The sequence below is a fragment of the Odontesthes bonariensis genome, chromosome 5 (genome assembly GCF_027942865.1).
Source record: "Odontesthes bonariensis isolate fOdoBon6 chromosome 5, fOdoBon6.hap1, whole genome shotgun sequence".
NCBI lineage: Eukaryota > Metazoa > Chordata > Actinopteri > Atheriniformes > Atherinopsidae > Odontesthes > Odontesthes bonariensis.
In genome coordinates this window covers 23,541,200-23,567,539 of record NC_134510.1, presented here as the reverse complement: position 1 = coordinate 23,567,539, position 26,340 = coordinate 23,541,200, and the positions used below count along the sequence as shown (strand labels likewise).

The 26,340-nt window shown below is 43.7% G+C and overlaps 2 protein-coding genes across 5 annotated transcripts in view; one reads left to right on the top strand and one right to left on the bottom strand.

The window, feature by feature from the left end:
* Nucleotides 1-1,374: 1,374 nt before the first annotated feature.
* nr4a3 (nuclear receptor subfamily 4, group A, member 3) lies at nucleotides 1,375-21,767 on the bottom strand. 4 transcript variants are annotated; one of them, XM_075465434.1, is made up of 8 exons: nucleotides 21,659-21,767; nucleotides 18,613-18,783; nucleotides 13,790-14,628; nucleotides 9,071-9,200; nucleotides 8,258-8,421; nucleotides 7,949-8,148; nucleotides 4,709-4,887; nucleotides 1,375-3,047 (listed from the first exon to the last, which is right to left on the bottom strand). In XM_075465434.1, exons 3-8 carry the CDS (start codon nucleotides 14,624-14,626, stop codon nucleotides 2,782-2,784), a joined length of 1,776 nt encoding a protein of 591 aa, XP_075321549.1. In that variant the 5' UTR covers nucleotides 14,627-14,628; nucleotides 18,613-18,783; nucleotides 21,659-21,767; the 3' UTR covers nucleotides 1,375-2,781. The 4 variants fall into 4 exon arrangements, with proteins under 4 accessions (XP_075321549.1, XP_075321547.1, XP_075321550.1 ...); XM_075465432.1 differs by lacking the exon at nucleotides 21,659-21,767 and adding an exon at nucleotides 19,490-19,700; XM_075465435.1 differs by lacking the exon at nucleotides 21,659-21,767 and adding an exon at nucleotides 17,444-17,525.
* Nucleotides 21,768-25,287: 3,520 nt separating this feature from the next.
* Nucleotides 25,288-26,340, top strand: part of alg2 (ALG2 alpha-1,3/1,6-mannosyltransferase) — a 71,757-nt gene continuing 70,704 nt past the window's right edge. The window contains exon 1 of the mRNA XM_075465430.1: nucleotides 25,288-25,421. The gene's annotated coding sequence lies outside the window, so the exon portion shown is untranslated. The remainder of the gene's footprint in view (nucleotides 25,422-26,340) is intronic.

The window sequence follows — 26,340 nt, the reverse complement described above, 5'->3', positions numbered from 1 at the left end:
AATTATTATGTATGTTCTGATGGGAGCTCTTATTAAGACTCTGGGTATCTGAAACCTGTCAGCACAGATCGATTGGCTGTAAGACTGACAGCTCACCGTGTGCATGTGTGAGTCCATTTAAATTTTAGAGCCGGTTTTGCTCCTCAAGCTCTGTGCCTCATGTCAGATTTTAAGTCCAACTCAGAAATGTTTTTGTAACAGATGCAGGATGAGCACATATTCATTTGTGCACACAAAGTCACACACACACACACACACACACACACACAGAAAGATTGGTTTGAGTGGTATTTTCCCGCATGCTGATGGAAACACACATCACGATATTTGACAGGAGCATGAGGTGTTTTAAAGATTCTTGTCTTAAACATAACACAGACACACACAAAGACACACACAAGGACATGCAGTAAAAACATACTGACGGTGTTTTATGGCATTTCCCGGTTCACATTCATCATTAAAAGCAAATATGTTTCTGGTATCTAAAATGTATACTTTATCCAAAGGGGATGCATTTAACTATCAGGGTGTTATGTGTCACATCATAGATATTACATACTTAGATACAAGGGGCACTCGAACCTCTACTTTGATGCACTTCTTTCTTCCCCTTCCTTCTCACTCACACTCACACAGATTCATCTGTTCACGGTTTCACTCCCACAGTAACTATCTGTCACCTGGCTGTTCGAGGTAGAGTGTGCGTAGTGCTCTCAATGTTGCGCAGGGTGGCAAGTGAGTGATGGCAGTGACAGTATAGACGGCATGTGCTGTGAAATGTCACCGCGGCGATCGATGTTGTTTAACGAGGCTGGAGGCTGATCTGGACCTCATGCTAACATAAAGCTCTCCTCTCCTCCCTCTTCCTTCCCATCTCACTCTCCTAATCCCCCTCTACTCTCGGTGAGAGCCCGAGGGTCCCTCAGGGGAGAGACGAGGCCTTTTAGCTGTCAAGAGGCTTTTGTCTCTGACAAGATACACACACGCAGGCGTATTCTATATAAAACCAGATCAAATTTGGGTTACTTTTAAGAAGCCCTGAAACACTTGTGTTTGCGTGTTTTTGCATTTTGTGAGAAGGAGAACGTTAATGGTAAAAAAAAATTGAAACACAGGACACGGTAGGTCAGAATAATCAGAACTTGTTTATGATTTCAAAGTGCTGAACAGAAAATCCAGTGAACCAAAGAGAAAGAAAAAAAATCGAACAGGAAACTCTAACCAAAAAGGGACATTGAAAAAAACAGCAACTTTTTTTTTCTTTTTTGTTTCTCTTCTTCAAAAAAACAATGCACAACTCGTACCACAATATTTGAAAAAGCTAAAAACACTTCAAAATATTAATTTTGTATATATATATATATGTATGTATATATATATATATATATATATATATTTATATTATATTTATATCTATATAATTTGCTTTTTTCATTTTAAAACTGCTGCCGTGAGGGTGTGAGTGGGTGGTGGAGGCTCAGGGAGATCCCCATAGAGCTGCAGTCTGCGACACAACCACAGGTCGAGCTGAAATGCTATGGCAGCTCTTAACAGCTTATAACACACCATGCATATGATCCTGACTTCTCTAAGCGCACAAAGAAAGACATAATGTCCTCAGCACTCTCACGCAGCCTCCACAATAGAAATGTAAAGAAAAAAAGAGCAAGAATGTGGAATGTTTCACCCCGTGCAGCTATCTGTCGAGCACCCTCCTCTCCCCGACTCTTCGCCATTCCTTCAGGCGAGCAGGCAGGGTGTGTGTCTGTGCTTCTAGCCCTCCTTGGGGTGTAAGTGCTTCAAAAAGCCAATTTCTGTCTATGTTCATTTCTCCACAGTCTTACTCGACCTACAGTATGATTTCAAAATGAGTTAATAAAAAACAAACATAGTAGAGTAAGTTCAAGTCTGGGTGACTCAGTCATCGATTGTTAGTGCACAGTATCTCCTCTGCTGTCTAAAGCCGAATGGAGACTGTATCTCTTTTGTTTAGCTACTGACAGCACAGGACAAGTCTTTGTAATAAAATAATTTAGAGTTTGAAATTAGACCGTTCATCCTCTGTCTCTTTCTTTTTGTGGCAAGACAGCACTTAAGAAATTGCACTTGTAATTAAGAGCCCACCTCTACAGCCACCTTGTGTGTTTATCAAATATCTGCGCTCTGCTTCGACATGTTTTTCCCCTCTCTATTCTTATGCTGTCTGGCCTTTGACCTTTCAGTACATTTCAGTATGAAATCCCTCACATTCCTCATTTCAGCACGAGGTAACTTGTGTCTCTCTGTGACATCGACAGCTCAGAAAACATTCTGTCACGCTGACACCTCCCCTTTTCTAAAAATAAGTCCTTATACAGAATGACCCAGGCCAAAACACAGATAACAGTACTCATAAGATTTTTTTTTCTTCTTTTTTTGCAGAATGAGCTGCCACCCAGATGGAGAAAGGACAGTAAAAAGTCTTCTTTTTTTGTCGTCCATCTGAACCTCATCGCCCTCCCCGTGTGAGAAAATCAGGAGGATCAAATAAAAAGTGGTAGAGAGTTTGAGTAATTGTCTTTTATACAGGTGAAAAGCATTTTGTTGGTTCTCTGTTTGAGCGAAAGGCGTTCTTGTTTGGTTTTCCCGTTGAGTGAGAAGTTTTCGATTGGCTCTCTCTGCTCTGCATCAGTCAGAAGGGAGTGCATCTCTCCTCTGGCTGTGTGTGCATGCTCCTTGGGGAGGGGAGGTCTGATCACAACGTGACGTGATGTTTTTTTGTGAAGTCAGCCCGAGACATCAGTATGGCAGAGTGTCCAGAAACCTGTCAATCAATGGTGGGGGCGGTACCAGGTCCTCCAGCTTCAGGTAGAAGATTCGTTGAAGGCCCTGGGTCCTCTGAGAACGGAGCTCTGCTCTTAAACCCAGAATGCGACTCAGAGGAGGTGCAGCCTTGGACGAGGAGGAGGAGGAAGGGCCGCAGCCCAAGTGGTCTCTGAGACAACAAATGACTTTATTCTGCAGCTCCTCAACCCGCTTTGAGTCCTTTAGACCTGGGACTTGCTCTGTAGATAGAAAGAGACAGACAGAGACGTTAGTGAGTGTAATTCATTAAATGGCAAAAATTAAGTCAGTGGAAAACAAAACACACACATATATATACATCAGAGCTCATTCAGCTGAAATAACATTAGCGATATCTTGTTTTCTATTGAATTCCACCTCATTAGCCTGTATGGCTCATGTTCTTAACAGGCCTTAACCTGTCTTACTCAGTACAGATCAATACAAAGCCTAACCTAATAAGCCTCCTGCATGCTGTCTATGGACACATACACAATATACATGTATATTACACATATATGTTTCAACACATTAAGTATGTATATTCTATAAAAATATTCGGAGCAAATGGATGCACAAATAATCCTTGCAACTCAAAAATCTAAGACTGATAAAGACAAAAGTGTCTAACGATTAGCTGATTATGTGGCCTTGTGAGCAGCATAATCAAATTAGAAATACACACACGTGCACACACACGGTGCAGCCCATAGCAACTCCAGTGGCACTCGTACCGGGCTTAATGTGACACTAACTCATTCTGCAGAGAACAGGGTGTCCGGGCCCCCACACACTTACACACATATATACAAGTACACATACAAGGCGGTCAGTGCTGCAGGGAGGCTGCCTCTAAGACCAGTCTCACTTTGAGGTATCTATTATCTGAAGCGTATTTATTATTTGTTTATGTGACTCTTTTGTTTGCTGTGCTTGCTGCTGCAGAGTCACTCCAGCCCTCCTTCCACTGCGCCTTTCAGACCTCTCTCCCCCCGCTCTCCCTATCCACTCTTTCTCTATGTGCGTGAGCACCTGGGGAGAGATCGATGACTGCCTTTCTGCACAGGCCACTCTGAAGTGGTCGATCGCCTGGTGGCTCTGGTGGCTCAGCCTTGGCTGTGCACTGCATGATTTGCCGAGGTGGCAGAGAGCCACTGAGAACACCGCAGACGCCATTCCAGAGCCATGCTCCACAGTGGACTGGTCGATCAGGCACAGAGTTAAGTGCTCCCCCAGAGAGCGAGGATGGGGTTGGAGGGCTTAGACAGAAAAAAGAGGTAGAGAAAGAGGAGGTTGCGGGGGCAGGGTGAGGTACGGAAGCTTACAGCAGGGGGAGGGCAATTTTACTCACTGCACGTTAATGCACAGAATCTGACTCTGGAGTAAAGCTGTAAAGAATGAAATGTTAACACTTAATTGCAGCATATCCCCTGTCACCTTGGGCCACGTTTACAATGCATTTAGTCAACAACCAGACTGTTGTCTCTTTTGTTACGTCTCTAATGTGTGTCCATGGAGAAAGCTTCCATTTTTCACCCATGAACACTGATTAGTAGGCCAGGTGTGTGGCAGGTGCAGCAGGTGCTTCTGGGTATCGGGTTCTTGTTGCAGGCAGAGACGTATGAGAACACACATGCACATGTGTGTCTTTGAGCGCATGTGTGACGTTAGTGGATGTATCCACCTGATCACTGTCACACTGAATCTTCCAAAGGCAAAGCTCTTGACAAACTGAAAGGGAAAGTGTGTGAGTTTTCGTATCACTTTATTTATGGAAAAATAGCCTGTATGGTTTGTGTAGACGTAGCGTCTGTGGGGACTATTTTTGCTCTAATTTTCTTCTCTCGCACGGGTTACTTTGCAAATTCTAATCTGTTGTTACCTGTGAGCAATACAAGGGCAGCCAGGCAGGCGAAGGCCGAGGCATCCAGGTTTAGGCTCTGGAGGTGAGTGGAGAAGTCCCGGATGGAGTCCAACCACTCCCCAAACCCACGAAGGCACTGGAACCTGTGCAGCACCAAGCCGTTACAGAACACCAGCTTATCCTCTGATAGCATGGACCTGAGAAACAGAGAGAGCAAAGGAAACGGGAACTTGTTAGCTCTCCATTCCAATGAAACGCTGTTATTTTTCCCTCATGTATTGTAAATATAGCTTGAGATACTGGGGCAAGGAAACAATTACAATAAAAACAATGAGGAAACCTGGCAGTATGCGAACTCACACAGAAACGGGACACACATCAAACACGGGCATGCAGCTGATTAAGGTTGTGTTTTCCAAATTACAGCATTTTAAAACATTCCTGTGTTTCCTTGTGGCAGGGTGGGGTGAAGGGTTAGGGCAGAGGGCTGCTCTATGTGTGCGTGTGTGTGTTTGCAGATAGGTAAACTGTTATGGCTTTAATGTGCCCAAGCTGTGGCGTGCAGTGGAAACACAAAGCTTTAATGAGGAAATGAAACGTTTCTCAGATGTATTTAACCATCACTTACTCACGACACACAACATCCCGCTTTTTTACCATTCAGCAGAAAGGAAAGGAGAGCAAGCGGTGAGGAACGCAGGGGAGTTACGTTGAAAAGGATGGGAAAAGGGTGGGCAGGGAGAGATTGAAGAGATGGGAGGATGTAGGACAAAGGGAGAAAGAGGAAAACAGATGATAGTGCAAACAGAAAGGTAGCAAAGCAGAAGTGGAACTGGTGACAGGAAAGCCTCTAATTACAGCTTGTGCAAACATTGGTTTAGCAGTTATGAGGATAAGACGCAGTGCCATTTGTGTCTAATTATCCTCACTGCAGTTAAAAAGAGATACCCCACCCACTTCAAGCCAAAATTTGCCATGTCAAACATGCATAAAAATAGGCATTTTCTAAATTAACTGGAGCTATCAGGAGCAAAACACTTATCTAGTCTCATGAATCAACATATGAATACCACATTGAGGCATGATGAATTTTGTTGTGTTATCATGTGCATCAAAGGATGATACTTTCCTACGTTAACCCTGACATTATATCTAATGTCATAAATGACACATGAAAGCTAAAAAATAACATGTAAAATGTGCCAGAAGTTGTCAATTATTTACAAAAAAAGAAGAGGAGCGGGTATTGGAAAATGATGTGCAAGGCAGGGAGGTGTCCATATGTTAAAAAGTAAGATGAACAATGAATGAACTGTTTTTAACTTCATCCCTTCAGATCCCCTCTTCTAAGCTGAAGTTTGTGTCAGGAACCTTCGATAATGAGTCTGCTTCCCTGACTTCTTGGGAAAAAATCTGATATAAATCATTTCACACTAATGATAATGGTCATAACCGTGAAGGGTATAGTGCATTCAGTAACATACAAACGTGCATTTTTTTAGTGCAAGTACAGAATTATTCTTACAAATTCCCATCTAATTCAGCATGAATGGATCACATATTTATGATTTATAGAAGTGTTTTTTGGGTTTAAACGATCTGAGAGTCTGATGGACGTAATGTCTTTAAATGATTCATTGACAGATATTTGCTAAAAAGCCAAACAAATTAAATCTGCCTCAAACAAATGAGAGTATCCATGGAAAATAGAAGAACATGAAGCTAAATCTAGTCTATTTATTCATTGCTGACAAATTCAATACTGTCATGATTAAGTTAGTATCCCTCTGATATATTGAGCTAAATGCTAAATAATATTTCATAATACTGACCGATGTCTGATAGTAGCACATGATCAAAACTACACAGACAGGCTGGCAGACAAGCAGCCGGGCAGATGCACGCACGCACATACACAGCCACAGCTGGATGTCTGCCACACATTCCACTCACCCCTGACTACGCTGTCACCACGGTAATCAGCCAATAACCACAGAAACTGTTTGGTAACGGGGTGCTTACAGCAATGCCGGACCAGAAGAGAGAAGCAAATTTGCTCTACATACACCGCGAGCACACACACACAATCACTAGTAGACAGACACACGCTTGCGAAGGGGTCTGCATGGCATCTTGGTTCAACACAGGGTCAATGTAGGGCCGCGTCAGGGATGAGCATCCTTTGCTCCCACGGAAGAAGGAGAACGTAAGACACTGCTCCATTTGTGTGCGTTCTCCTCTGTGTCGTGGGAGTTTGGCTGATGGGAACACGAGTAGCGTTTGCTCGTGTGTGTGTGTGTGTGAGTGAGTGAGTGTGTTTGACACAGGCCCCTATGAGTCCACCCTTTAGCGTGAGTCAGAGTCCCCCTCCTGCTGGGACTGTGATGCCACCGCCCATCCTCTACCCACCCTGCACCTGGACGTACACTGGGAGGAGGAGAGAAAGTTCTACACAGTCAGTGTGTGTGAGTAAGTGTGCTTGTGTGTCTGACTGTGTTGGTCTTCTGCCCTTGGCGACAGTGCAGACAAAAGGATGAGCTTGTAGTGCGATCTGCCCTCCTCCCCATAAATTTAACCAGCAACATGCCTTACAAGAGCAAACCAGTTACCCGGGGTAACCCTGAGGCAGAGGTCGACCACTGCAGTCATAATGGCACCACAGGTATCCACGAGTGAGAGGACCACGTGCTCACTCACACACACACACACACATATACACACACGTGCACGTTGCTGGATGCATGAAGTAAATAAAGTCAGTTCTCTTCTGATTTCAGTCAGCTGAATATTTCCTTCCATAACAGCCCTTTTTTGGTCTCTCAGCTGACTAGCTTTTAGATGGAATTGATCCTGTCAATTCACAGTTCACAATGTTAGCACAGTTTTAGCCTGCAGAACACACACAGAGCTCTCTGTGCGTCAGATATCAGACGAGCCGAGCGGAACTCTGTGGGTGTAGCTGCCATAGCTACAGACTCCATTCATAATTTGGTTCATATGGCGATTACTCAGCTCCACTCCTCCTACTCTGGAGATACACCAACACAGCAGCACACATATTTACACACTGTAATATAACAGTATAAGATATCAAATGCCTGTTTCTAACACATGACGTGAGACGCCAAAGTTGTTGTCAATGAGGTCAATGAAAAGATTTAAGTTGGGTGTGTAAGAGTGGAGATCTGCTTAAGAGTTAATTAAAAGCGTTACAAGTTCTAATCAGGTAAATCACAGACTCTTTCTTCCCGGTCCTACCTGTGAGCCAATCGCAGGACAAACAGCTCCAGGAAGGCAGAATCTATGAGAAGGTTCTGATCATCACGCTGAAGTTCAGAGAAGCCAGGCAGGCGGTCCGCCCAGCACCGTGTGGTCTCCATCGAGATGGTGAGCAGCCTGTAGAAGAGCTGGATGTGCTCTGCGTCTGAGGAGGAGGACGGAGGGTCAGCAGCGCTGAACTGTTTTGAACGCACAGAGAGAACGCACAGAGAGAAGGGAGGTTACAATGGAAAAAAAAAGAGACAAAAACAAATTGCTCTGCAGCTGAAATTAAGCATGGGGGGGTACCTGGCTGTAGTCAAGGTCTCGGGGTGTGCTGTGGGAGTAAGCCCTGAGGAGAGCAGAAAGCAGACTGAGGGGTGGAGAGGGGGGAGATGCCTCTGTCTGCAGGGGGCTCTTTGGTTTAGAGGGCAGGCGGCCTCGGCGCCCCTTTAAGCTATCAGTACGTACCACTGTGAAACAGAAAAAAAGAGGCAATTGTGAGAAGGTTTTCTCAGTCAATTATGATAATATTCATACGGCATTCTCAAAGAAGTTTAATTCTCTGACTTATTCTTATCTCCACAGGAGCTCTCCAACATTGCCACTTTTCAAACACAGGGGCCTACGAGCCAGTAGATGGCAGTGGAGCTGCTCTACAGGCACATGTAAGCATTAATGCAACTTCTGAATACATATGTGTGTTCTGTGGGTTTATTTGCATATATGTGCAGTGCGAATGTGGGTGGGGGGATTACAGGATGTGCAGACAGGTGAGAAACCTCAGGAAAATGAGGCCAGAGTGAGTGTCATGCTGACTCTACAGATCAGCAAAACATCTCCGTTATGCAGCCAGTCAGCATAGCAGATGTGATGACACATAAAAGGGAAATGGCAAGAGTGAGAGTGTTTGATTGTATTGGTCTGCCTGACTTGGAGATTTGTCATTGCTTTAAAACTGTTGTGGACTGAGAGGGTGTGTCACTCTCCTCCTTCACTGGAGAGATTATTAGTTACTAGATGTCTGACATGCAAGATGAAAGGTCCTTGTCACCCTAAAAGACAAACATTATGATGTATATCAGGATCAATGTGTTACAAATCAGGTGTGGGATCTCCTACCTTCCTTCACCATGCCTACACTCAGGCACTTCTGAAAGCGGCAGTATTGGCAGCGGTTGCGTCTCCTCTTGTCCACAGGACAGTTCTTACTGGCCAGACACACATACTTGGCGTTTTTCTGCACGGTCCGCTGGAGAAACAAGAAACAGGCATACCTATAATCAGCCACCAAACACAATCAACACCTAATATTTGATTTGTTTAATTCAATTTTTCTCCCCTATCAAAGAGTGAAAGCAGAAGCTCGCAGGTCAGATTTTAATTACGCACTGAAAGGCGACGGTGACATCAGTATAATTAGATAAAATTAATTTTCCAACAAGCCTCGCCTGCAGGAGAGACAATTTTATTAGCGCCACAGCCGACAATGGGGATGGAGCGCGTGGCGTGCCGAGCCGGGTCCCGCGAGACTGGGAGGGGTTGGGTGGGGGTGGGGGTGTAAGGGACAGCGGCCGCAAGAGCTGCGTGATCAGATTGTTTGTGAAGCTCGCGGGTCAGCTCGTGGCACCTTCGGGGCCTCGCGCATCGCGCCACTCTCAATGGGCTTCGCGGGAGCTGTTTTCTCCTCGGCTGGCTCGCGCGATTATTACTGACCTTATTAAAATGAAATCAGAAACGGGCCACGTGGGGGACGGGTGAGTTTACCGTGTGGATAACAGACAACGATTACTGGGATGATAGTGAATGCCTCCACATGTCTATGGGCACGAGCACATGTGTCAATCCCGCGTGCTTGTGAAAGTTGAGTATAAGTACAATAAGAAACGGGTGGCGTACCCATATGGGCATAACTGACTTTTCCTTTAAAGCAAACGATCACATTATTTGCTGTTATGAAAATAAGGACACTAATATCAGTTATTGCAAATCTCTAGAACCTCTAGCAATTTCAGTAATTTTTGACAGCAGGATTAATTCTCTTTGAAAAAGTATTTGCCAGTGGTGCAAATCTGTTACAACAAAACACTTACACTGTCAAAAATGCAGGATCACACCAGCCGCCGCCCGTCAACATCTTGTTTCAACCCAAGCGTAATCAGCTGTCATTTACATGAACTGTCAACTCACATGTGTTGAACCTGAACCAGCTTTGAAGTTGGCTTCATTTTCATGCCAAATTGTGTGTGTTTACTGCATCTTGCATGGTTGTGACAAAATCTGCCCACAGAAAAAAATAAGAAAACCTGCTGCCTAAAAAAGGTCAAATTACTTCAAACTACCTTTGAGCTCATTCCTAACACATTACGTGTCTCGACGAAGACCGTGTGAACCTACTATCAGCTACGCTTTCGTGGCAGGTAATTATAATTACTGACATTTGCAAAGCGTTTACATTTTATACGCTGTCTTGCTGTGACTCCACGAGTCCACTCAGACAGCACCCGAACAAACTGTAAATTAAAGAAACGCACCGCTCGCAAGAGGCCTTCCCTTTTTCTTTAACGCATCTAAAACACATCAAAACAAATAAATCCAATTAGGGACCTCTCGCGCCACACACGCCCGTGCCCCCGGGAGTCCAATAACACACCAATTATTCCATATGCTCCGGCGCGAGTGCGGAACTGACGCGTAATGGGCGCCAGTGCCGGATGAGAGCCGTTGCCATGGCACCGCAGATCGCTGCGAATGTCTCCCTCTCATCCCTTCAATGGCCGGTGACCCGTGCGCGCGAGGATAAGTTAGTTATGGTCATTAATGTGATTGCGGGAGAACAGCGAGAGTTGGAATATGGGTAAAGCTGCTCGAGAGGCTGGATGACACACAACGCTGTAGCGTGTCAGCATTTATTTGCACCTTTACAGATGTGCTGCAAAGTAAGCACAAAGTCTGAAGAGACTTACAGGATATTCGTTGTAACTGTTCATCAGGAAAACCAGTTAATACACTGGAGTCCTCTCATTGCTGTGAGGCACTGAACTTGTGGATTTTAATAATAAAAGTCATTTATTTTTCTTCAAACTCCAACCACGTTGTGTTTTTCCTGCAACATACAGGGAGTTAGGGCTGCCAGTGAAAGTGGCCTTTAGACTGAGATAGAATGAGTGAACTGTGTTGTTATTTGAGGATAAAGGTCCTCTCTTAAGTGACCCCGGGCCTTAATTCATAAGATAGCTGCTTCCAAGAAAAGGCTGAGTTTTCAATAATCAATTAGAGTTTTGATAAATTAGGCTCTTGTGAGTGAGCGCTGGCCCTTCTCCTCCTGTCTCTTCTGTCTTTATCCACTACTATATGCATGTGTATGCATGTGTATGTGTGTGCGTCTATTAGTTGGGCCTCTTGTGACTTTGCTTCATCTGATTGCGACTCAGCAGTGTGGTTACATACTCTGATGTCACTGTGCTGCCTGCATACATGCACTGGTGGACACACACAAACAAGAAAATGAGGATGCTTGTATTCTGTATATCATCTATTTATTCAGGGCCCCTTGTTAGTGTGAGCACGAGTGGGCGTAAAGGAGAGCATGAAGCGTGTTTTAGTACTTGAAGAAATCTCTCCTGTCCTGGGTGATTTATCCTCACAGTTTCCCTAAAAGCACTGATTTCAAGTTCACGTTGCGTTTGAAACTAAAATTTTGTGAGCATAAAATCTGAACTGAAAGGGGTAATTAGAGTCAGAACTAAGGAGCAAGTTTGGTGCACTAAAAGCACATTCACAAAAGAGCATGCAGCGGCAGTTTCTTCAGATGTAACACGTTTAGCTTAATTTAAATACCTTTAGGGGCTTTGTTCCCATCCACGCCCCAAATCCCATCCCCTCTTATGATTCGCTTTTCTGTCTCTTGGTCCGTACAAAAAAAAAACAGGCTGATTTGAAGTGGTTTTCATTGACTAACTTTTATAACCTGATCGAAAGTACTAAACCATTCACATCCACAAATCTAATTTAGCGCTGTGCTTTAGCGATCCATTTACATATCCCATTTTTGCATTAAAACATATGTGTATGTTACCATCCAGCTTGTTTTGCAATCTTCTCCACCAGTTACTGACGCATGACTAACACGCTTTGCAAAGATGGAAAATAAAAAGTGTGCAGTGAGCATAGCTGTCCGTGTGTTTTGGCTGATAACAGTACGGAAAAAGTCTTTGCTTAAAAATCAGATGATTCTAAGGTCCTTTTTGTTTCCAACATTATGTTTAATACATACAGATGAGGTAGTTTCTGATTTTAAAAAAGATTCACATTTTGACAAATTCCCCTGATTAGTGGAAAGCATCGAGTGGCATGCATTATTCAGCCAAAAATAATAAAAGCAGGAAAAAAAAAAAATTACTAGTTTAACAGCTAAAATGAATTCACAGGAAATGTGCTTCAAATTGCGTTAATGAAATAACAATAACTTACAGCATGTCTGTAGTAGGGGTTAATGTATAATAACTATTCGGTGATAATTAAATGCAATCAGGGAAGTATTTTCAGGGGACAAAGAAAAAAAAAACCCATCAGGATAATGGCGGTAATGTGCCTGAGAATATGTGAAAAAGAGCAGGTGAGTGTGAAAGGTTTTAGTTTCTGTTTTTGCATCCTGGATTCAAGGTAGATCTTACAGAAAAATGCGTACATACATGTTTTTCTGTATGTACGCATTTTTGTGGTTGTGCGCATATATTTTGCGTGCATGGTTGCATCTGCATGTGTGTGTAAAGGAAACATAGCGAGGTTTGACAGGCTTTGTGGCTGCTGAATGCTGCAGCAAGCAGACAGCCTGCAGCCTGCTGCCACCAGACGCCGCTTTCATTAATTACTAAATAAAAACAAATTGTGAAACTAATTGAAAAGAAGGATAATTCATTTCCACCTACCAGAGGCATTATTCAATTACCTCTGTGTTTGCACCCTCGGTCTTGCTGTCACTTAATTTTCGCTCTCTTGTGTCAAGCTACCAATAGAAAGCCTAACAAGCGTGCCAGGAAATGTTATAATTCAAAAAGGAATTACTTCACTGTCATTTCGTGTGGGTTCAACGTAATTTCAAGTGCTGTGCTGCTAAGCTTTAAACATGTACACAGCTATATAATTTCTTGCACGTTTCAGAAAAGTGAGTTAGAAACTCTGTCGTGTTTTATGACTTGCACCGGGAAAATGAAAAGTAAGTCTGACTAAAAACTGTCTCTTTGTGATGTTAAACTACGCGCTGTGTGTGTTAGCATGTGTGTGGTAACAATGGATGTGAGACAGCAAGTTGAGACGTGTACAACTGAATCATTCGACGAGCCAAATTTCAAACTGACTCATATTGTCTCAGTGAAATGTGGTCAATTCCGTGGCCACTGATTCACTATAAAACCCCGCTGAAAGGAAACTTATTTACTGCATTTAATTTCTGAGCAGCATGGTTGTCTGAGTGAGAATGGGTACGTTTATCATTCTGTGTTCTCAAACAAAAAAACAACGCACACGAGCGAACCGAGCACGCCACTTTGCCCACTTGGTTGCCGAGAGAGATGACCCCTGTGGGTGTGCTGTGCTTTCACTATGACACAGAAGACGATTTAAAGGGTACAGAGACGGGTGTAGAGTGGGAGCAAGGCAAATGCAAGAAAGTCATTTTGGATGAAATACGTCAGTCAGTTTTCAGCCAGCTCACAGCTATTGGGTTGTATTTTAGGGTGGACGGTCAGGTAAGGAATGTTAGTGTGTGCATTTAGTTGTATGAAGTGAAAGAGTGAAAGAGGTTCAAAGCTTTACTTATTAACTTTAAAGAGTTTTTACCTTGAAGAAGCCCTTGCAGCCTTCGCAGGTGCGTACGCCGTAGTGCTGGCAGGCGGCGTTGTCCCCACAAACTGCGCATGTTCCCTCTCCTTGGGGTCCACGAGGGGGAGGTGAGGGCAGGCTGTCTCCTAGTAGTGGGCCACAAGGCCCAAGAGCCAGGGAGCGGAAGGCGAGGCTGCTGCCCCCGGCTCCGCGGTGCAGCTGGTACATGGGCTGCTCCAGGGGTGGACCATGAGGATGGGACACTGATGATGAGGAGGAGGACGACGAAGAAGAGGTGCGAACCAGTCCTCCACCCAGGCTCTCATAGCCGCCGACGCTGCCACCGCTGTGGGGAGGCGAGTGCTGGTAGAAGTGAGGAAAGCGAGGAGACTTAAGAGGGCCGGTCTCAAGGGCAGATCCCAGAGAGTGAGGGTGAGACGGAGGGACCAGGGAATGCTGCTCGTCCCACAGGAAAGAGGTGCCAGGCTGCGGTGGCAGGGACGGAGTGGTGGGAGTGGAGGGAGGAGACTGTTTAAAGTACATGGCGGAGGAGGACATGGCCTCCAGTGGTGGGGCAGTTGGGTAGCTCTCCTCCTCCTTTTTGATGGTGGGCCTATGTGGGGCCATCTGGTAGAGGCAGGAGGACTTGGGCTCATAGCTCCCCTCTACGAACACATTGAAGCTGGGGAGGGAAGTAGTGGCTGCGGCAGAGATCTCGCCCCCACCCAGGTCCAGCTTGGTGTAGTCAGGGGTCATGAGGTCAGAGCCGTAGCTGTCACCCTGGTAACTGAAAGACTGGCCGGAGTAAGCTGAGCCTGGAGGGGCGGGCCCGTACTGAGCCTGCACACAGGGCATGTCTGCCGGGGAAACAGAGTACACACTTAGGTTAGAGCTGCTCTTCGGGCCAAAGACTTTCAATTCAAAATGCATTTTCAGAGTGTTAATAGAGTACAATCGTAGCAGAGCAACAATTAGTAGCAGACAATAGAATTTAAAGCCATATTAGTCACACACTAATTAAAATAGGAAGATTGCAAACAGAAGCACAGAAAAGCAAAGACACTACAGTAAATCTACAGAGAGGAGGCGGTATTAGAGGCACTTGCACACAAAGGTTGCTCTACACAGGGTCATCAATTAAACAGTGACTTAAAATTTCTGCACAGCTCTATTGGAACAGGCAGTTTTGTCAGCTTTTAAACTGGCAGAAATTGCCAAAAGTTTAATCTAAATGCACCTTTCAATCAATAAAAGCTTAGAACAAATCTTTTCACGTACTGTCATTCACTCAATCGCCTGCTTTCACACTTCTTGCACTTGCGTTTGATAAGTTTAGCAGAAATACTTGGAACACACACACTGCTGATTCACCGACAGTTAGTTTGGCAAGGGAAGCTGCTGTTTATTAGAGCAAAATTGTGTTCAAGTTTAAGTAGCTGTGTTTGTGCATGTGTAGGTGGGCATACTCTGGTTAGTCAGATTGCAAAACAGATGAGATAACATTAAATAATAATGGAACCCCACTGTGGTGTTGGATGCTGGCTACACAACCTCCCTCCAAACACACACACACACACACACACACACACACACACACACACACACACACACACACACACACACACAGATAGGCTCCACTCACAGATGCAGACACACATATTTCCTCTAACTGCTGCAGACGCCAGTCGGCATGTCTTGAGTTTTCCTCCTTGATTTAATTCGGCCCCAGTCAGCAACAGGCCACCTCCTCATCAACTGTGTGAGAGCACCACAAGATATGTTTTTATACCATCAAACGTCTTACGCAATACACACCTGCGTTGGCGTGCGTGCCTCTGAGGCGTGAACGTTTAAGTGTGTGCGGATTAATCAGTTAGGAGTGTCTGCGCAGCCAGGGTTTTGTGGTGTTTACTCGACGCTCCTGAGCGGGGAACTGTCAACACAGCGCTGCGCCCATTGACGACCAGCATGAGCGCGCTCTGCCGTAATCGCCCCGGTTCCCCGCGCGTCATGTTTGTCTAGTCAAATACGGGACATATCGGTCCTGCTGTTGTTAGAGCACTCACAAATACCGCCATCCAAGCGGACTCACTCAGGCTAGGTCAGGGAATCAAAGCCAAGTAGCTTTATTTGCAGCTCCAACCCCGTTTCAGCGAGAATAAAAGTCCAGTAACTTGATGTATAGCCAATATAAAAACGGTTCATTCTCATCAATAGGCTACTAGCTTCGATAAACAGCGTCAGAACATAATAAGACATTTTGAAAATAGCCTTGAACTTATTGCGGTCATATATGCCTTTAAACACGCATAAATGTCACTCGTGGTGCAAGCAGGCAGAGTGACATGTTTATATAGCCGCTCTGGCACAATTAAATTACAGCAGAGGGGCATCTTGCGTTTTGGCTCTGGGGCCATTAAAAACAAAGGGATGACTCAAAGCGTTAATTGAGTTAAGCTTTATATTCATATTGAGGATAAACAATAGGGGACACACTCTTCTATATTTTTCTTTATTTTTCTGTTGGCGCTCTGTTCTGATCTCTGGGATCGTGGTACCCTAATTTGAAAAAAACAACAACAAACAAAACAACATATTTCCATCATTTATCAACACAAAAGTCTTGCACAAAAAAAAAAAAAAAATTCCGTGGGTATACTGAGGCATTGTTACGTCAGCTGTAGTACACGCTGACGAGCCCAGTATCTATCAGTGGCAATAAGCAGGATTTTATTTCTCAAATTGAGGATATGAGTCAAGCTGTAGGCCTACGTGTGCTTGACGTCATCTTTCTTTTTTTTCTTTTTAAGCAACGAGTGACCAGCTCTTCAGCCCACGTGGAAAAACACACATGCAACATTATGGGCGTCATGGGGGCTTTCTGTGCAATACCCAAAGACTTTTTTCTACTGATCAGGCATCACAGAAGAAAAAGAAAAAAAAAATCTATGAGGAGAGGAGAGCCCAGTGGTGAACTTTGTGGCTCTCTGTGTTGTGTCAGTAGGTCAAACGCAAACCAGCGGGTATTAGTCTGCCTGTATGCACCTGTCATTTACCAACACAGCCCCAGAGCAACTTGTGAAGCATGTTTAAATACTACAATTTTTTTTAGCTGACTTTGCCTGAGGAGGAATGAAAGGGAAAGAGAGAAATGTTAAGATGAAGCATTCTGATGTTTGTCTGTGTGAGTCAGATTAGTAGAGAAGCTTTTGGAGAAGGTTTTTTTTTATTTTTCATGCACACACGCACACTCATTTTCATCACCAGCGATGTTCAAGATGCCAACATGGACCTGTATGTGCTCATTCTGCTAATAACATACACCCTCATCCTGAAAAAAGAACCTGTAAAACCACTTCTGTCAAGACTCACCCTTTGCCTTCAATTGGTGGCTAGTCATCTCTCAGAAACACACACACATATGCTCACAAGCTTGTAATCTCTCGCACACACCAGCACAATGTTGCATCACCGGCGAGGTTTTACTGCCACCAAAGCAAGTCGGTATAACCCTCAAAACTCTCCAACACCACCATGGGATTGCCTTCTTTACACTTGCATGCAAATGTGCGTGTGTGTGTGTGTGTGTGTGTAAGAAAGGGGACAGACAACCCAAGCAGAGTCAGACACAGGTGCTGCAGCAAAGTGAGGCGAAGGGAAACAGTCTCTAACCTCGAGGTGTGCATTTCAACTGGACAAACTGCAGCTGTTCCAATAACTGAGTGCGCTTGTTCATTGTCAGAATGCCATAGATCTAACAAATGAAAACATGAAGTTGCAGACATAAATACAAAAACACTTTTTAAAAAAAAATTTTTTTTTCTTTCTTTTCTTTTTTGTCAGTGAATTACCAAACAAATTCATTTGAACTCAGCGGGCCTTTCACACAGTGGGTAAAGTCATGCTCTCACAAATACAGCAACACACAGCAGAGATTTACAGTTACACCACCCAGTGACGTTATGGGAATAATAAGCATATGACATGTTATAGGGCTTCAGATTCTATTTGATACACAAAAGACAGGAATTTGAAAATTCAAACAATACAAATGGATTTACCTATAACAACACTGTGTCGAGTTTTAGTCATAGAGACTTCTGAAGAGCTTGTTGAGTCATTACGGTTATGGATGAGTTTTACATATGATCAGCCCCCACCTTCAGGATTTGGATGTGTGGGTCTCACAAATCTCTTATCTTAATAATAGAAATGTCAACTCAATCCGCACGTAACAGCCGAGACATCAACACACATTTACACTCACACACACACACACACACACGCACACACACACACACACACACACACACACACACACACACACACACACACACACACACACACACACACACACACACAAGCACACTAAGGCTGAAGAGGTGCTGCTCAAGCGCAGATAGAAAACATCCCCGGCACACTCATAAAACTAAATCATATTTTTGTATTTCATCAAGAATAAATTTAAGAAATTAAATAAATCTGTGCCTACATGCTTAAATTCTGATTTAACCTCAACTCTTAACCTCTAAATGGACTTTTGGGAGATGTTATGCATTCATCCTTAACAGTTTCCCTCAATCACCCAAACACCTGTCATCAAACACGCCACAATAACTGAGAAAAAAGAGACCTGTCACTGCAGCTGCACTTTACAGAAAAAAAAAACATCAGCTGAGACAGACGGGAAGAAAGAAAGAAAGAAAGAGAGAAAGAAAGAAAGAAGGAAAGAGAGACAGAAAGAAAGAAAGAAAGAAAGAAAGAAAGAAAGAAAGAAAGAAAGAAAGAAAGAAAGAAAGAAAGAAAGAAAGTGAAAACAATCTGAGTGGTCGCTTCTGTACCTGGTGAAAGAGCTTCGCGCTGAATGGTGCTGGGTATCCGGGATTTAGGGGTGGCGTGGCTGCGGCCGGGACAGGGCTCCTGGAGCGACGAGGAGTCGACGGGCGTCGCAGAAGAAGGATCCGATCGCCGGGGCTCCGAGCTCGGCTGGGCGCGCTCTTCCGAACCTGATCCTGGAGGAGAGATGGGTTAAAACCAGTGTGGCGGCAGGCTGAATGAAAAGGTGGGTACTGTCATCTCATCGCAGCAATATTCAAAACTCAAACACAGTAAAGGTTATTGATGTTTTCGTAATTTTGCTTTTAGAGAACGACTTCTGTATTTACATTGCCTTATAAAACTTTGTCCAGCAAATTGTATGTGAGGTTAAAAGACATTCTCACTTCCTAAAAATGTTAGGGCAGGGTAAGACTTTGGCATATTAAAGACACTATAAAACGAGCTGATTTTAGCCCAAATTAAGTCGTGATTTGTAAAAATATAATCTGATAGACAAAGTAAGGAAATCGAAAGAAGAGATGCAGAAAGAGATGAAAGTGGATGAAAACTGCTGTGCTGGGCTGCCGGTCGCCAAAACTAAAAATTTGCCAACTTCACATCTATGCAATATGAATTTCAAATATGAGGCAGACGTGCAGATCGGGATCATACACAGACCAGTTTTGAGATTACATGTACCACTCAATCCATGCTACAAAGAAAACAATAAGAACCACAACTGAGGACTATGGGCTCATTTCACAACTTACATGTGGGCGACAAGTTTCATTCTAACACAGAAAAATCTGCTCCCTTATTGTTATAATTTAAATACATTTTCAATTTTTTATCCGAAATATAGAAGCACCAAGGAAAAAACTTCTAAAATCACCTACACACCTACAAAAGTAAGAACCTTTATGAAAGCAGTCTGTGCCAGCGCGTCCGGGCCATCTCTTCTCTTGCCTCTGATCACCACCGTTTCGGCCCGCTCAAGGTTCATCCAGAGGGACAGACAATTCGAGATATTCTGGAGAGTCGGACCCGAAACCTAACCGACGGACTCGTGTGCGCTGTGCGCCTCAAGCTCTCTGTCAACTGCAGAGGAGCGCACTGTGGCTGGTGGATTTCAAGGCCCAGAGCGCCCCCTTTTTGTCGCACACTCACTTGTATACAGTTTCTCCCTTTCTCTCCTCGCCACAGACTCTCAGTACTGTCAAGTTGCGAGACCACTCACTCTCCCAGCGTGCAGCCTGTTGACAAGCCATGCCCATGGGAACTGACTCTCAGGCTACACCTGCAACCTTTGGCGTATTTAAAACTTTACGTCAACAGCTCAAACACCTCAACAAACCATTTTCACCAAATTCTGAACCTGCGGGGAAAAAACTGAGAGGACACGCCAGAATTCTGTGAACTCCTTCGGTGTTTCCTTGGTATGGAGACGGCTCTTATACAAATCGAATGCCTCACAGCGCCTCAAAATACGCAGAAATCAACTAAAAGCGCAGGGTAAATGAACAAGTCGAGCCGCACAGCATTTATTTGATTAGGACTGATTTGGAACAGATAAGTCATCATTCAATTCTGTGTGGAGCCATCAGAGTGGGCTTGGAAAATAATCATTAATGTCTAGAAAAGATTATAGTAACTGGAAGAAGATACGCTGATTCCTAGATAACTTTTTCAGGAAAAAAAGGTGGAATCGTGCGTAAAAGCGTGCGTCTAATCACAACTTTTCTGAATTGTTTAAAGAACCGTTTTCACTTAAAAAGCATTTTCCTTTTAAACCAGAGATTCGGTCGTCCCCCCTTATGAGCAAACTGGTCCCCTCACGTTTTCCTCTTAAGCCGAGCCGGCCGGAGGAGCTCTGGCTCCGAGCGCACCGGTAACCAAGAGAACGACTTAAGAGCTGCAAAGCACGCGCCCCGGAGCGCCGGTAGGCCCCGGTAGCCCCACACACCAATAACCCAGGACAGCGCGAGGCTTCCAGCAAACAGAGACAGTGAAAAGAGAGGACATAAAGAAGAGACCAGACAAATATATGAGTACTGTAAATCAGCCCTGAGAGGGAGACTGTCACAAGTGCCTGTCTACGTGCGTAATACCGAGGGTGTGAAAGAGAGAAAAAGGTAAAGCCAGTTAGTTAGCCACCTGAACTCGGCACTCTTAATCTCTTATCACATAGCATTGGTAGCACAATGTGTTGTCATCACATTTCCTCCGGGCATATTTCACAGTGGGCACCAGAAATTTGACGTGGCTTTGGTTGACTGTTTTTTTTTCTGATCTCAGGGGGAGGAGAGGACGAGTCCACATGGATTCAGGAGATGATTTAGCTAACTACCACTATATTATAAATCTGATTTTAACGCAAATTTGACGTTAAAATTGAAATCACATCTTTTTCCAAGAAAATGGTAATCCTTTTTCTAGTAGTTATCTTAAATCCTTGTAAGGGTTAGCTGATCGAAAAGTGCACAGTAGTAAGTAGCCACATACTGACTTGACATATAAACTCAAACACATCAGCTACTTCTAGAATAAACACGCATGCCATGTCCTATTTATCAATCAGTGATTAAAAGCACACCCTTCCTATAAAATCCTACTAAAGGGGGGCTTTAAAAGAGATGGAAAGAAATCAAAGAACATTAATTCTACACTCTCAGATCTGCCTGAATGTAGGTTAGACTATTCTCCACTCAGACCATTTGTGTGCCTGACTCCACTCTTCATTGTGTGAGTGAGAGGCATCTCATTTCCATGACAACCGGAAAGGATATGATACCTTCCCAGCGCAAATTAAAATCTAATTCAGCTTCATTTGGACACGCCACACACAGACATTATAGGAGCAGCCATACCCGTGCTGGAGGTTTACGTATCAACAGGTTAGGCGCCGAAAGTTGAACCAAAACGACACAAGATATCAAGGTATATATTCAGCATGACACGTGGTTTAGTTATTGTAAAAAAGAAGGCACACAGCTGAAAGGTTCGGCTCCGTATAAGTCTGACAGGGTAGCAGCAGAATATCAAGGATTCATTCATTCACAGTTTACTTACTGGTTTGCTGTAGCGGTTCCGTCTTTACATTTGGTAATAACCTCGCATGAAGTATCTCCTTTCCATCCAGAATAATCACAAAGAGTTGAAAAAATGAAGAGAAAAACGTTTAAAAATGCTGTCAGGGTTACCGAAGAGGCACAAATGCACCGGCGGCAAAGTGGAGAGAAAGTTTCGCGATCTTCCTCTTAGTTTCTCTAACGCACAAAAGTAGACAAATCAAATAAAGACAATAAAAAAAAAAGATCAAACTCCCGAGTATGAGGAGAGTGTCTACGTCCGTTCCCGTGAGCTAAGAGTGTGTCAGTGCTGATGGGTGCTTTGCAAAGTGTGTGGAGTTGTAACGCGGGTTTGTTTATGTGCGCCGTCTGAGGGGAGAAAGTCAAATAGTGCATTTATGTGGGCTCTGCCTCCACATAGAGTGCTTGGTATGCGCTACGTCAATCTGACGCCATGGGAGAGGTGACGTCACTCAAAGTAGAGCTCCCTCACTCGCGCTCTCCGTACAGTAGGCTACGAGACACATAAGCCCCGAGCGCGTGTGCCAGAGAAAGAGGGAGAGGGGAGGGACAGAGAATCAGGCAGAGAAGAGAGAGAGAGGCGCTTGGTTTGATGGTTGCAGGACAGGAAGCTGAGGGGGATCCACGAGGCGAGCCGGCACAACCGGAGTAAACATTATGCATTAAGCAGACTTTTCAGACAAGATTATATTCTAATATCATGACTGGACGTTAGATATATTCGTTTATACCATTAAAACCAAAAGATGTTAAAGTTCAGACTTACATCGTCTATCAGCAATCAACTTCCTGATTGTTAAACTAACACTGGTGGAGGAAGTGTTCAGATCATGGATATGAAACAACAGACCACTGGGCACAGACGTGTAAAAAGGTCCCCCACCCACCTCGGAACAAGACAGCCAGGCAGAAAGAGACGCAACCACAAACCACTCGGGTACAATTTCTGTTTACAGAGTGTCTCCAGCTGTATATCTCTCAGAGTTCAGCACAATGGGTTTAACGTTGTGGTCATTTGACATCCTTTCACTGGGTTAGTCATCAATATTTATTTTGCTATATATTTTTTGTTACATGTTGAGTTATTTTGCATCTATTATCTATACACTTTTTTTTTTTTTAAGAAAAACCCTTTATGGGTGTTTGTCACATCTGGGCTATTTCACATCACTTTGTGGATGTTTTGTGTCACATTTTGTTCATTTTTAATCACTTCACAGCCCTCTGTGGTAATCTCATGCTTCAAGGCCTGTATTTATTTGATCATGTGCTTGTAATATAGTTTTTTGCTGGATGTGTTGCTAGCCGATTGGAATGTTTGGTCTTTTTCACTGCTGTAAGGTATTCTTGGTGTACGTCAACTATGGGATTTGTTTATCAAAATTATGTGTTTTAGTCTACCAATGCTTTTGTTTTTGTCTGTTTGGCTTGTTTTCTCATGTTTTGACTACATTTTGAATACGTATTAAAAGAAAATATTGTCTTTGTAATTGCACATCTCCTCCATTTATGTCTCTTTGTCATGTCTTCTGCATCAAATGCTGGTTGCTTTGTAGCTCTTTCTGGGATTTAACCAGTAGTATCTTTAAGGGATATGATGGGCACGGTTGGTAAAAACCGTTGGTAAAAATGTTCTCCACTAAGATGCATCAGAGTTGATGTATAAAGTGGCACATACTCAAGTTAGGCACAAGTAAGTTGAATTTCTAAAAAAAAAAGTACAAGTGTGAAGAAGATTAAAGGCTCTTAGTTACATTCTACCCCTAACATCACCAAAATATAATAGTCACTGTCATCTTTTCCTGTTTTGGGGTCTAGAATTATTTATCCATGCCAAAGAGCCCTGAACTGTATAAGCAATTTGGTGTATCTCCTCCTCAGCTGTCTAAACATGAACATCCTGCTCTCCTATCCATCGGTAATAGTTATTTTGCATATGGAGAAATTCCTTTTGTGGCTGTATTTCCCGGACTCACATTGAGGACATAATACATTTGTTAACTGTCATCAGATCCATTTATTGTGAATGTTTTGTAATGTGTCTGAACTGATTTTTGGCAACAATCCTCCTCATGCTTCCCAGGGCTCAAGAAGCCTGCATGAGAAGATATTCAGTACAGACTGTGAACTCCTAAGGCCATAGTAAACCTTTGTCGTGTAATCTTGTCGTGGTTGAGTTTAATCAACAGCACTGTCAATAACATTTCAGTCGTTTTTCAGACGAATTTTGTGCCACTTTTGGTTAGACAAATAAAAAAAATTGCCATAACATTACGCTGGTCGGCCTCTTATCAGGTCCTAAAATGTTATTTTGTCACACGAAATGATCCAGTCAGATGATCTCACCTTTCCCCCCAGCACAAGGTCACACATTTAAATAGACTAATCTGACAGGATCAGATTGCAGTGTACACCCTTCATGTGCCAAGACACATATTTACGGAACATTTCTGATATAAGGGGAAATACAGCAGCAGGAAATAAGGTTGCCTCAGCATGTTAACTGCAATGTTTAAGGCTGGTAATGACCTTACCTGACTTTTTTTTTTTTTTTTTAAACAGGCATTCTTTTATTTTACTTTGTTTGTTAACTTCACGTAGCTTCAGTTCATATAAATACTAACACCCCCCCCCCCCCCCCCGGTTTGTAAAGCCTGCCAAAAGCCCCCAAACGTACAGGTATGTGTGAGTAAATAAGCTGCAGTCCAACCAGACAGGGCAAACTCTGAATGGGACGTGAGAACTATCTTGTCGTCACCAATTCGGAAATATACCAGAGGTGTATCTTGTGATATGAATGAGTAAAATTTAAAATCATGCAACATTTTGTATCCTGAGAACATTTTAGCAGCTTTTTTGTTAGTATATTTGGATACAAATCATATTGTTTTAGTCTAGAGAAAGTCTTTAAAAGTCTGTCTTTTTTGTTGTTAGAGAAAATATATTCATGAATGTACATTTCGGTCTGCCCTGGCGACCTGTCCAGGGTGTCCAGGGTGTACCCTGCCTCTAGCCCAATAATAGGTGGGCTAGGCTCCAGAGGGCTGGAGGACCCCCTTTCTGACCCGGGTATAGAAAGTGGATGGATGGACATTTTGGTCAAATATAAATTTAGAATAATCTGCTAAAACAGATATTTAGAGGGCATACCCCCAGTGTGTTCAGCAACCATAAAATTAAAAACCTCTGCGGCGTCTGGGAGCAGTAATTCATAACCACCAATCACGAGGCGCGTTCTTTCATTCGACGTCCCAATTCCGACGAATGATGAGCCCCCAAAGGGCGGGGAGAGCCTTGACGCACTGAGGCTCGTGATTGACGCAAGACCTGTTGCTAATTTTAGCTGCTGGGCGACGGAGGCAGGGTGAGATAGCGGAGAGCCCATTCATTGTACCGGGGCGGGCCCTACTATTTTAGCGTTCCGATTGTGATCCAGCCAAGCCAAATATAGTCGTAGACAGGTATTTTTAGCCGTAAAGCGTGTCCCCGTTTTCATTTGGTAAAATGCGACATGGGATACATGTTTGTACTGAGCCGCGGCTCAAAAATCAGCACACTCAGTGTCAGCCTCTTATTCAGCTGGGTACTATTACAGTCAGCTGATGGCACTCATACCCAGAGAGAAAGGAGCTGTCAAGAGTATCAGTACCACAGGCTCCCGCTCACTCCGGGGAAAAGGGTGGAAAAGACCGTAGACCCGAAGATAGATAGCCGACAGGTCGTCAAACAGACACGGTCAACAGGTTTGTGAATGTGATGGCTTGCAGCTTCGCACCGCACCGCTGCTTCTCCACACTCTAGGCGTTTTAGGAGTAGCCGGACTTCACCGCTGCTGAAGGGAAAGTTGCTGAGAAACATAACCGTGAAAGGCGCACTTTGTGCACTCATTGGTTGGTTAATGTTTTAGGTAGTTTTATACCGCCACTGAGGAAAATGTACTTTCTACTCCACCACATTGACTTGACGGCACTTAAAAAAAAAAAAAAAAATCTCTTTCCATTTGCAACGTGAAGCCCTTGCACAATAGGTGATCCTTACGTGTCGGGCTTTGCAAATAGACAGCTCACAGCTAAAGATTAAGCCAGTGGTGTTTCCAAACTTTTTGGCTTCTGACGCTTTCCAAAAACATTTGCTAGTCTGAGTCACATTTCAGATGTCTGTGCTGTTAATAGCCCCACCAAACAGTCATTTTTCCATCTATGCTTCACACATGGCTTCATTTCAGTAAATGATCCATTATCTCACCCCCAAAAACTAAGAGATTAGACAAAGATGGGGAAAAAACTAGAAGCACAAGTGTGCTTCTTTCCCTCGCTTTTTCTTATTTCCCCTGCCGGGAATCCTCCCAACCTGTAAGTAAATCAGGTGTCCCTCTTCATTAAACTGTAACTGTACCTCACCCAGCTATGACAATAACACGCTGCTTGTACACCGGTACTTCTGTGTTGATAATATTATGTTGGAAAGACAAATTTAGTATGTCTACTGCAATGCTTTAGCCACATTTTGCTGCTGACATTCATATACTTATAAATTTGTCATGTAGGACTTTGGTTTGCCACGAAGAATTGCCAGTTTTAGTAGTTTTACTTCAGTAAAGCTTCTGAACACGCCTCAGAACAGTAACGTTGAAGATAAGAATAACACAGATTTGCTCAGAAG